At 34.5% G+C, this 12,710-nt stretch overlaps 1 protein-coding gene across 9 annotated transcripts in view; it reads left to right on the forward strand.

Moving 5' to 3' along the window:
• LOC108711240 (collagen alpha-1(VII) chain) overlaps positions 1-12,710 on the forward strand; it is a 181,287-nt gene that overhangs the window by 31,422 nt on the left and 137,155 nt on the right. For all 9 annotated transcript variants that reach the window (XM_018252788.2, XM_018252787.2, XM_018252789.2 and 6 more), the window contains exons 11-20: positions 1,222-1,338; positions 3,358-3,504; positions 4,739-4,858; positions 5,430-5,588; positions 6,277-6,399; positions 8,776-8,919; positions 9,672-9,803; positions 10,206-10,352; positions 10,440-10,559; positions 11,797-11,943. In XM_018252788.2, coding sequence (XP_018108277.1) covers positions 1,222-1,338; positions 3,358-3,504; positions 4,739-4,858; positions 5,430-5,588; positions 6,277-6,399; positions 8,776-8,919; positions 9,672-9,803; positions 10,206-10,352; positions 10,440-10,559; positions 11,797-11,943 — 1,356 coding nt within the window. The remainder of the gene's footprint in view (positions 1-1,221; positions 1,339-3,357; positions 3,505-4,738; positions 4,859-5,429; positions 5,589-6,276; positions 6,400-8,775; positions 8,920-9,671; positions 9,804-10,205; positions 10,353-10,439; positions 10,560-11,796; positions 11,944-12,710) is intronic.

Raw genomic sequence — 12,710 nt, forward strand, 5'->3', positions numbered from 1 at the left:
ATGATAAAATCGTTAGATTTCTCAAAACTTGCCCAAACACGCAATTCGGCAGGTTTAAGATGGCGAAGTGTCAAAGTCGAACTTTTTTAAAGAGACAGTACTTCGATTTTCGAAGTCAAAGTTTTACACTTCGAATCAAAGTCGAATTTGGCCTATTCGATGGTCGAAGTATCCAAAAATTACTTCGAAATTTGAAGTTTCTGAAATTGTAAAATTCACTTCGACCCATAGTAAATGTGCCCGAAGTGTGGTTTTACATACAGTATGAGCTGTTCTACTCAATATATTTTTATATAGTATAGTTTTCCTTTAAAGAGCTAGCATATCTAAAAGAAATGTTTAAAAGCTGAGCATAGTTTCTTTTTAATCTACAGTACGATCATACGGCCATTTTGTTTAGTCACTCAGTGAAAAACTTCACTTTTATACACGGTATACATTATGTAGGATTGTGGTGTGTTTTACCATGAATAATACATTTTAAATCATTCAAGAAAAGAGGGTGCTGATCCATCCACATTGTATATACGAATGGTTACCTTATACCGGGTCAGGTTAGACATAATTCCCGGCAACTCCCAGTAGGATGTTAGATGAATGGTTAACTACATCGATTCCACACACGCACATCTTCATCTTCCAAATAATTTTGGGCACCAGTGGTTGTTTAAAAAACAGATGATACTTTATTGATTGAAGTTACACAAATTCTCTTTAGTGGGTGTTGATTCAGATGGTACAAGATCTTGATCAATAAATGCACAAACACATTCTTAATCAGTTACAATTATTAACTTGTTTTTATAAATGCCAACATATTCCACTGCACTGCACAACATACATTAATCATACAAAGCAACCAATAACCATAACATGTAGTGAAGGGGGCCCTGCCCAAAAGAGCTTACAATCTAGTCACACAATATCACATACAAATTTCATAACACACAGAGGTGGCATTGCCTGCCTTGGTGATCTCCAGTGCTAGGTGTTGCTCACAAAGGTGTATTACTCCAGGAATCTCCCTATTCCTGAGCCTGACCACTTGTGTCCCTATTCTCACAGCATTGACACCACAGGGTACAACCCCTTATTAGCCTCTGACTGCTGTAATAACTACCCTGGTCCTGCCTTTGAAGGAATGTTTTTTTATATTGCTAAATACAAATTTATAATATTGCTGTGGTTTTAAATGTGTTACTATTTTTTCCTTAATTGCAGTGAAACTTCTTGCTGTTAAAAGTCTCACCCTTCAGAACATCACAACAGGCACTATACGAGCACAATGGACTACAGTGCGTGGAGCAACTGGGTATCGACTCACTTGGTCGTCTGCAGGTCATTATAGCTTTTTTTGTTTATTTCCTTTCTAGTTCTACTACAGTAGGCGGTAGTCTTGATACGCATGCATACAATACCCATATACATATACAAATATAAAAAAGCAATTAAATTTTCTATAATTTATTGCAATGTAACTCTACTATAGAAACATGAACAGATGTAATGAACAGTTGCTCTAATATGCTAGAGAACAACCGTGCTAATATTGCATATTTCCAGTTTATGTGATTTTGTTATGGTGTAGGAGCATGATAGAAGACAGCATTCAAAACACAAGTAATTAAATGTAACTATAATACTATAGTGTGTGCATGAGTTTAAGCTATACTATAAAACATATGCATTTCCAATAATACTATGATTGGTTCAGTAACGCACACTTGTTCACGATCATGTAATATTATTCAGAAACATAAAAAAACTTTTTTTGTTTATACATGGAGGTAAATTTTAACAATTACAAAAAGCCTTATAGGCATATTTCACTATTTTTTGCCTTTGAAAGGTCACATTACATTTAAATTAGTTAAGTGCTCTTAAATATAACTTTTGAACAGATTTTCCACACCATGTATAATAAACAATATAAATGATATCTGTGGTAGGAATAGTGTGATTCCTGAAATTAATTATGGTGTATGTGTCCTCTGTATGAACCTCTGCAAACATAAACTTAGCAAAATGCACTCATGCATGGCCTGGGAATATTGCTTTATCCTCCACCACTATTATACATTTAAGCATTTTGTTCTGCTCACACAGTGCTGTATATGGCTATTTCCTGAGGGGAAAGCAATGTACCTCATCATTTGGCAAAAGCATCCATCAAACTGGTTCATTTTTATGGCTACTAATCAAACCCACTGCCAGTAGGTGGGTGTGGATTCATCCCTGCAATAAATTGAAAGAGATAATTTATGAATTGCAAGATTGGACTGTTCCAGATGTAATGAAATATTAATCACTACTTGATGAAAACTGAACACAAAGGCAGGGGCAAATTAATAATGGCGATATGATGAAGTAGCATGTTACCCAGAAAAGCATGGACCATCAGAGAGTGTTAAGACAAACCCATTATGCAAGAATCTCAGAAATACATTCATTTTCTGTAGAGTCCATTTTAAAAATCTTGACTGATTTCCTTTTTTCTCTGTAATAAAAAACGCTGCTTTTCCACCCGCATACAACCTTGACCGGGTGCGATTCCCTCTTTATATACCTGCTCCCTCCCCAATGTGATGTCACAAAAGGGGATGGGGCCTGTATGAGTATATAAAAAGTGAAAGTGGGGCAGAAGAAGGCCACGGGTGGGGGTGAATGTAGGCTAAACTTCAACCTAAACCTGCCCAAAGGACGTTATGTGGAAGCCGGCCCAACCCCACCCTACCTGCATGCTTTGGGACAGCCCGCACATCACTAGTTCAAATGTTTTAGTAGCATTAAGGTAGCATTAAGGTATAGCACAAAAAATGTAAGAATGTTGAGATTTTTGTATTAATATTCAGATTAGTTCTGAATTTTTATTTGTTTGTGTTTTTTATATTAAGCTGTTTTAATAAATGACTTTGCATTTGTGGTTTTAGAGAAAATAAGTTGTTTCGTGGTTACTAAAACCACTTAAACCACCAGAATGCTGATAAATGGATTTCTCCACTGGTTTTTTTTTGTAATATCAGTTTATATATAAGGACAATATTTTTCAGATTATTTCAGTGTGTGTGTGTAAATAATTGCTGTTCATTTTAGTGTTATTTATTTCAAAATGAACATGAAGATGTTAATGGCAACATCAATAAATATATTGGGATATATTGGGTTGCTTGTATATATATATATATATATATATACAAGCAACACTGATTTTTTTAATAGGGTTTGGATTTGATTTGCCAAGGCATATCCAAATCCTGATAAAAAATAGCTCAGATTCGGTGCATCAATATTGAAAATGTAATCATTCTGCACTTATATACATCCTTGCTAATAATACCCTTTTCTTTTGCTATGCAGAGGGCTATGACCAAAATGTTAATTTAGCTGATAGTTATTCCCAGTATATGATTCAAGGGCTTCAGGCGGACACTGAGTACACTGTGACGGTTAACCCAATCTTTGTGGACATAGAGGGTCCTATTGTCACAGCAAAAGCTACAACCTGTAAGTATATATATGCAACCTGTAAGTATAAATATATGTATATATATTATATATGTGTGGTACTTCATAAGCTCAATATAGTGCCAAGGATGAAAATTAAATCATAAATCACTGTTGTTTAAACCAATAAAACATACATTGGCTCTGATACATTTAAACTGAAGAATATGGGTCTTTATGTAATGTGGATCTCCTTGATTTAAGGTAATTAAAACATTAACATGTTGAAAAACCCAATAGGATTGTTTGGCCTCAGTATTGGAATAGTATTTTTCTTTAAAAATACAGATGCAGGTGTACTGCATAGCTCAGTGTTATAATAAATAGTAATCCATGAAAGATGTACCTACAGTATATGAAACAATTATTATCTTAAAGGATCAGTTCAGTGTAAAAATAAAAAAATAATAAATGTTTCTATTATAGTTAGTTAGCCAAAAATGTAATCTATAAGTAAGCGGATGTCTAACAGAACAGAACTTCTGGTTTTACAGCTCTCTACCCTCTTAGTTAGTCATAGACTTTAAGGAGGGCCAAATGGGACATAACTGTTGAGTGAGTTTGCAATTGATCCATAGAATGCAGGTCAGATTCAAAAGAAAATTGTTATGACCCATGTGCCCCCCCCTGCAAGTCATTGATCCAGTCACTCCAGCCTTTATACATTACATTTTTTGCTAACTAACTATTTTGAAAACATTTTTTATTTTACACAGCCAATCTATTATACCCAGTTTTTAATTTTACGCAATTAATTTCATGACAAGTCCATTTGGCAATAAAGACTGTATGAGTTTGTATTTATTCTAATTTATTTTCAAAATATGAAAATTTAGCACCCAATATAAGATTGTTATCATATCATGTGTTGGCTACTGTAACTCTTTATTAATTGGTCTTCCTCTCCAGTCATTTCTCCACTCCATAATGAATTCTGCTGCTAGGCACTTCAGCACCTGTACTTCCTCTGCTGTTCCACTCTGCCAGTCTCTGCAGTTTCAGAATAAAATTCAAACGAATGAGTTCGTCATTCAAAACAGTCCATATACCAATATATTGTACAATGCTGCAGAGTTTTGGAAAATGTCCTGTAGAAGGGCATTTGATATTGTAACAGAACCCTAATGTATATAAAATGTGGCATGTTAAGACAATATTTTAATCACGCTGTGCTGCACTGTTAATTGTAGTAATATGCATTGGATTGTAACATTTATTTTTTATACTATTTCAGTGGCTTCTAGTGCAGTACAAAGTCTTAAAATAAGTGCAGTAACTATAAGCACTGCAGTGGTGTCATGGAATGCTGTGCCTGGAGCTACAGGATATAGGCTTGCATGGGGTCCCACACCAGGTAACTTTGTACCTCTAGCTGCATAATAGTTATGCTTAATCATCTCTGCGTAACAATATTTAAAGGTAAAGGTTTTTTTATAAATATGACAAACAGAATAAACATGATTTTGCTTTATTTATCATTACTAAATTTAGAGGGTTATTGGGGGAATAAAACTTGTTTGCAAAATAGTTTACTGGTTTTATTTGCCTAAGAATTCATATATGCTGCAGTATGTTGGTAGAACAAATAAAAACTAAGTTATTGGACCTATTGATGTGGCCTCACTAACTGTTTTTTAAAATACAATTTAGAAAATGTATTGTATTGCCATACCTACCAACATTTAATTTTTAAAAACAGAACAACATTGGTCATACCAGTTACTCATAAAAATAGCCCCAATCTGCCTGAAACCTGTCCAGTATTTGCTAATGTATTTTAGGACCACATCACAGTCATATGGGAATGGAGGTAGGGAATGGTTCCTTGTATCCCAAGAAAATTACACCTACCTCACACAAAAGGACATAGGAAGGAGGTCCTTTGGGGCTCCAGTCATCATTCCCTTTTTTCCATCTGTCTACAGAATTTATTGGTAAGGACCGTCCACGTCAGCTGGCCCTCAATAGTTCTATCATAAGCTACCAACTGAAACACCTTGTTCACAATACGGAATATGTCCTTTCATTATATGTGCTCTTTGGCTCTGTGGCAGGGCCTGGAATTTCAACCACACTCAGAACATGTAAGTACCAGTAAACTGTCAGTTCCCCTTATTGAGAGAAATATCTAACGTTCACCCTATTGATAAATATATTTCTAAAAATCCCATAGGAATGAATAGAAAGTGGGTGAGTTTTTCTGTGGTGAGCTATAATTCCACACTTTGATAAATCTGTCCCTAAGTAGACTTAAAAGTAATTTTAACCATTTACGGAAGTACGAACTTTGGTTCACACAACAAATGTACGTTTACAGATGATGTATGTCTCATTGCTTATTGTATGTACATGTTGGCATGCTGCTTTGTGTTTTCTGATAGCAATGATTGACTGTACACTAATGTTGTGATAAACATAAAAAATTTATTGAAGTAAAAAAAAAAAAGTAATTTTAACATAAAAAAAAACCAATAGGATTGTTTTGCCACCAATAAGATTTAATTATATCTTAGTAAGGATTTAGTACGAAGTACTGCTTTATTACTAAAGATAAAGTTGTTGTTTTTTTTATTGATTAAAATGGAGTCCATGGAAGATGGCTTTCCCATAATTCTGAGCTTTCTGGAAAATGGGTTTCTAAATAAGGGATCCCATACCTGTACTTGCTTGCCCAAGAATGTGTTGGGCATCTATATTATATGCAAGATAATTTATAGTTCATAACAAAACTATGTTTACACCAATACATATCCTAATGTGATTTTTCTACAGCCCCACTTGGATATGTTTCTAACTTTAAGGTGACAGGATACACAAGTTCCTCTATCTCGCTGGCTTGGAGTTCAACCATTGGAGCTACGGAATATAAAATTTCCTGGAGCACTACAACATCAGGTTTGTATGTTTTATTGTTTCTTTAACTGTATTCAGCAATGCCATTTTCCAAAAATGTGACAGAAGTCATGCAAAGAATGAAAATGTCTAAATGAGTACATAATATATTTATGAGAGTCAAGTAGAGTGTAACATCATTTGAAAGCTGTTTCCCACGTAACGGCGAAACATTTGCGAAATGGCACCGGTTTCTCGTTTCCGTCTTTTGGGCGCCGGCACAAATTTTGCGGCAGTTTTGCAAATTTATTCGCCAGCAATGAATTGCACGAATTCGCTGTGACTTGCCTGGCAAATAAATTCACCCATCACTATTGACAGTCATAAGTAGTGCGATAAATTACCTTGACATCAAATGGGCATGACATTAAATAATTAATTACATCAAGATTCCAAAGGAAGAGAAAACCCCATTAAAGCATGGTTAATATGTATTAACACTACGGGCCCATTTACTTAGCTCGAGTGAAGGAATAGAATAAAAAAAAACTTCCAATTTCGAATGTTTTTTTTGGCTACTTCGGCCATCGAATGGGCCACTTGAACCTTTGACTACGACTTTGAATCGAACAATTCGAACTAAAAATCATTCGACTATTCGACCATTCGATAGTCGAAGTACTGTCTCTTTAAAAAACAACTTCGACCCCCTAGTTCGCCACCTAAAACCTACCGAAGTCAATGTTAGCCTTTGGGGAAGGTCCCCATAGGCTTTGCTAGCTTTTTTTAGGTCGAAGAAAAACCGTTCGATCGATGGAATAAAATCCTTCGAATTGAACGATTCGAAGGATTTAATCGAACGATTTTTTCGATATTCAAAGTCGAAGGATTTCAATTCGGCAGTCGAATATCGAGGGTTAATTAACCCTCGATATTCGACCATAAGTAAATCTGCCCCTAAGGTTTTGTTTAATAAAAGGTCTAGTTTGTGAGCTTTGTGAGCTTTGTTTTATACCTTGAATGAACCCACAACTCAAATGTTTTCTGATTTATGAAGGAGCTTGAATAAAAAAAACTCAAATCAGTGAATTCGGGGTGAAAACCCCGAATACTCTAATTGATCAAGTTTTCACTAAAAAAACCTCAAATTGCTCAAGTTAATCGAGTTTTCAAGCAAAACCCACAGAAGAAAACACAAACATCATGAACGCTACAAACATCTTCAAATGGTTCAAGGGACCTTTGCCATTCTACATGACCTCGACAGGTTTCAGCTAGAGTTTTCAAATTTGGGCTATTTCCAGATTTTCAAAAAAATCCGAAAAAATTCAAATTTTTCCAATTAATTTGTGAAATACTGAGCATATGTGTGAATATAAAATTTGGTTTTAGCACTGATACTAGTAGTAATTACACATCTATAAATAGACTAGAGGGGGTTTCTAAATGTATTAAATTTATTTGATACAATTGATTCTACCACTAAAGTTTAGCGTGTAAATTTACAAGTAATCCCATAATTGACATTCTTTTACCTATTCAAGCAAGTTATTCCTCTTTAACATACACAATTTCTCTTGGCAGTCAGTAAGATAAAACAAAATAAATAAAACAATTACTACTAATTAAAATAAGAGACTGAATATCATATAAAATGTCATCAAAAGTATATCAAAATTCCATGTATAATGACATCAATCCCTCATACACTAGTAAAATCAGAAGCCTTACATGCCCTTTCCTATCTCCTTCATGAGCAGAGCAACATCAGAACACTTCTCTGTTTTCTCTATGAAGGTATATATCTCTTTGAATGTCTTTGACTGTACAGTTTCAGGAACTGACCAGTAGGTCACACTGTTGTTACACAATTTGTTTAATTTCTAATGAAAACTTCAATAGATTTGAAACTGAAAAAAAATCAATACAAATTGCAAAAGTGCTTAGAAAAGCACCCTGAGCAATTATACATTCAGTTTTTTAAGGTTTACTTATCCTTTAAGCCTAAGGAACATGTAAGATGTAAGTGTTAAGCCAAGTGTTTGACAAGGATGGCAAGCCATACGTTTTTCACTTATGGATTTCTTTAAGTTGCCAAAGGAATACTATGGGATTCAAAGAGTCCCATCTACCATTATCTTTAATGGCAAATAACAAAACATTTTTGAAATAGTGTTCATGTACTTGTATATTTTTTAAGTTCTTTTCCCATAAAGCAGGTCATCATATCTTATGAAGAAGATAACCAGATGTTCTTTTTTATTAAAACTTTAAGAACTTAAGAACTAAGTTTTTTTAATACTTCTGTATACTTGAGTGCATATAACTCAAAAACTACCTTGTATTCCTTTCATACATGTTGAATGAATTACTTTATAGTCTGTTTTTTTCAAGATATGAGACATGTGATATATTTGTTATGTTTATATTGTTTTTCAGACAATCCGAAAAATCAGTATCTGGCTCCAAGTGTCAGGTCCTATCACATCACAAATTTGTACCCAAACACAAAGTACATTGTGAATGTTCAGGCAATATTTAATAACTTTGAAGGGCCTCCAGCCACTCTAATTCAAACCACAGGTAAGCATTGGTCAAATATCACAATGTAATATTGATATTGTCGAAAACTTTTGCTCCCTTCTTCAAACTTCTTTTCATAGTCTTTCCATGGCGCATACATATTTTCATTTAAGAAAGAGTGGGGGGGGGTTTGCAACCTGTTAAATGCATGGACATGTGTCATAATAGACCAAGTTTATGTAATTATGTCTACCACGGAATATCATCTGGTGTGCAAGCCCCCAGAAACATGTGGAGTATGCTCACACTGTTATTCATCCACACAGACACCTGTACTCTATATGGAGAAAGTAACAGGAGTTTATCATTAATTAATTTAACTTTATTATAATTTGAAGTTTCGGGATAAAAAAATACTATTTTATTAATTAATTATTCATTTTGTAGATTATTTTATTAGCACCAGCCAAAGATTTTACCGTGGTACCCATCTTGAGGCAACATGGGGAAACACTGCCCCCCTTATGGTAGGCAAACCAACTAAACATGAATGTAATTGTGTAGTATAAATATTTTCAAAAATATTTATAATACAATGCTGCCATTATGCCTTATTTTAAATCTTTTGCTGGCTTCATAAACCTACCTCGAAAAATACCCTGGTTTTCGGTGAGTTAATGGAAGCAAAGATAGTACTTAATTTAGTTTGATTTTATTATTTCTAGTTTATAGACTCTAAGGATACTGCATAGGTGTATAGGAGATGTATGACACATACATACTTGTTATTTGGATTTTCTTTATTTTTGCAGACTCAAATCCTGTTCAGCTGTTGCCTGTAAAAGATCTGCAGATCATTGATACAGGAGTTACTTCTCTGAAACTGTCTTGGAAGAAAACACCTGGAATAACACATTATAAGATATCATGGGTACCATTTGATGGTATGCTTTATGCTAACCCTGTTTAGATTTGTATACAGCCTTGTATAGGGTACATACTAATTCTGCAGTAAGGTTACAATAATGGCATATGGATGAACTGAATATTCCCAAGCAGTGTCTGTTTATCACACCAGTGTCTGTCATAGGCATGAGCTTTCCATTTTTTCATAAGGAAACAATGGCTGTAGATTAAAGGAGTTTAGAGAGCTATGATAAAAATGTCATGTGTGCCATAACTCTTACTTTCTGCAGTCACCTCTGTAAGAACTGTGGAGACGAATACACCCTCACCAGTTGGCATTCATTTCCCATTCCATAGCATTACCACTTTAGAAACAAATATGTAATTACAGTAAATTCTATACAAATATATTTTATCAGTAATTATCATTTAATCCCTAGGTGGCGCAAGAAACTCTAAGATTGTCTCTGCTGACACATCATTTTTCACAATCACTGATCTTAAGGAAAGTGCCACTTACAACATCTATGTGTCCTCAATAATTGGGAATCGTGAAGGCAGTTCAGTACTTCTTACTGCAAAAACACGTAAGCTACCAAAGCTACCTAATTTGACATGCAAGTCAAATTTGTTTTCTAAGTGACAGTTTAATTGTGGCTTATTTTGTTTCACAGTGGATTTGCCAAAAGTAGAGTCATTTGAGGTCAAAGAAACCACAGGGGACAGTGTTTTATTAAGCTGGTCTGGAGTCAATGGGGCATCATCATATATTGTAACATGGAGGATGGCTTCAGGTATGCAATGGAACTTAAGCTCTGCATGCTGATGGGATGATACACAAAATAAGCATTGTATTGGCCCTGTAGATGTGAGGGTAAATGTTGCTTTAAATGTGCCTACTATTATTCATACATAAATATAAGAGCCATATTTTACAATAGAGGAATGTATACTCAAATATACTGATTTCATGCAAATGCTGATTGTCACACAACCTTTCTCATTAGAGCTTGCAGTCTAAAAGGAGAAGAGGGTTACAATTGTATTTGCTATTTTAAGAGACAATGTATAGAGTTGGAAGATTATTTTTACTTAATAAATAAATGAGAAAATAAATAAATACATTAACTTATATTGTTAAACCTGTCCTTATGTTAGGCCAAATCAATTCTATTCAATTTCTGGTTTAATTAAGACATGAAACCAAAAGTACAATTTTAATATGTTGGAAGCAAAGATGTGTGAGAGAAAAACATCTTGCTTAGTGCAGGTGGAGGAAAGAATAACTTATGTAGCTGACAGCCTATATCAGTGACTGCCATTAGAGCCAGTTAGCCTAGAAAAGCTAGAAAACCATATAGGCTATATTCACAACTGAATGACCTACTACATTAAATAAGTCAGAGTTTAGTGATAGAGGTGGTGGGGATTAACTGGAATATTCTTAAATGGCCAAGTCAGTCACCTGATCTGAACCCAATTGAGGATGCATTTCACTTGTTGAAGACTAAACTTCAGACAGAAAGGTCCACATAGAAACGGCAACTGAAAGCCGCTGCAGTAAAGGCCTGGCAGAGCATTAAAAAGGAGGAAACCCAGAATCTAGTGATGTCCATGAGTTCAAGACTTCAGGTCGTCATTGCCAGCAAAGGGTTTTCAACCAAGTATTCAGTTTTTTTGTCTAATTACTTTTGAGCCCCTGAAATGAAGTGATTGTGTTAAAAAAAAGGTTTAGTTCCTCACATTTTTATGCAATCTTTTTGTTCAACCCACTGAATTAAAGATGAAAGTCTGCATTTCAACTGCATCTGAGTTGTTTCATTTAAAATTCATTGTGGTAATGTACAGATTTAGAAAAAAGTTGCCTCTGTCCAAAAATTTATGGGCCTAACTGTAAATATAATTAATTGTAGATTCAGGTTTTTGGGGGTTAATTTATTGGAAATGAATGCATTGTAGTGTGCATATTGGGCATTTTTGCTGAAAGCAAAACTTACATCAAACCTCTCATCTATGTTATATTTAAATTAGACCCAGAATCCTCCATGGAGCAGTTAGCGCCAACATACAGATCTTTCCGGCTTATGAATCTAGAGAATGGAAAGTCATATATTTTTGCAATAAAGCCTCTTTTTGGAGAGATGGAAGGCCCTGAGAGAATTACCACATACACAATAGGTAAGTGTTCACATAATCTCTTCTACAATTATCAAGGTCCTTGAGAAACACATATCTTTAGGATAATCTAATAGAGGAACACATGTATGTCAGTAGTGTAAGGAGATCTGGTATCATGCTGTATTTCAATTAATTCCCTACATACTCTGTTCAGACAGAGAACCCTTTGTATATACCCTTAGTATATATTTCTAAACCCCATGCCTTTGTACTTCCTTTTGCTGGCTACATCACACTCTTTGTTTGAATTCCAACGGAGCATGGGGAGGGTTACGGTACTACTGTGAGTGTGAGATTTATGACCATTCTTAAATTATTAGGGTCCTCAAACATCATTGTTTTTATTGGTTTCAGAACACAGGTGTTATGAAATAACGGGATTTTTTAGATAAAGCTAATGGTTACAAAAATTCAGAAGCTATATGCATCTTTTGTGGGATTTCATTTCTGCTAAAATTATAACTGACTATTTTTATTGTTCATTCTAATGTTTGTATGTATGAAAATATAATTGTCCCAATGAGCTACATACAAAGAACAGTTAACAGCACAAATGTTAAAAGTGCAAGGAAAGGCATATGTGTATGTAGACTTATATTGCCTTATAGATCACTGTATCTCCTGGTGATGCTGCATATTGCATTAGATTTTTCTAGCAATACATTGACAAGTGCATAAGCAGATCCAATTAATTAATCTGTACTAAAGTATAGAAATAATATACAGTATATCTTGATGTTTTCTGTATAGCATAGCATAATAGTTGT

The sequence above is a fragment of the Xenopus laevis genome, chromosome 3L (genome assembly GCF_017654675.1).
Source record: "Xenopus laevis strain J_2021 chromosome 3L, Xenopus_laevis_v10.1, whole genome shotgun sequence".
NCBI lineage: Eukaryota > Metazoa > Chordata > Amphibia > Anura > Pipidae > Xenopus > Xenopus laevis.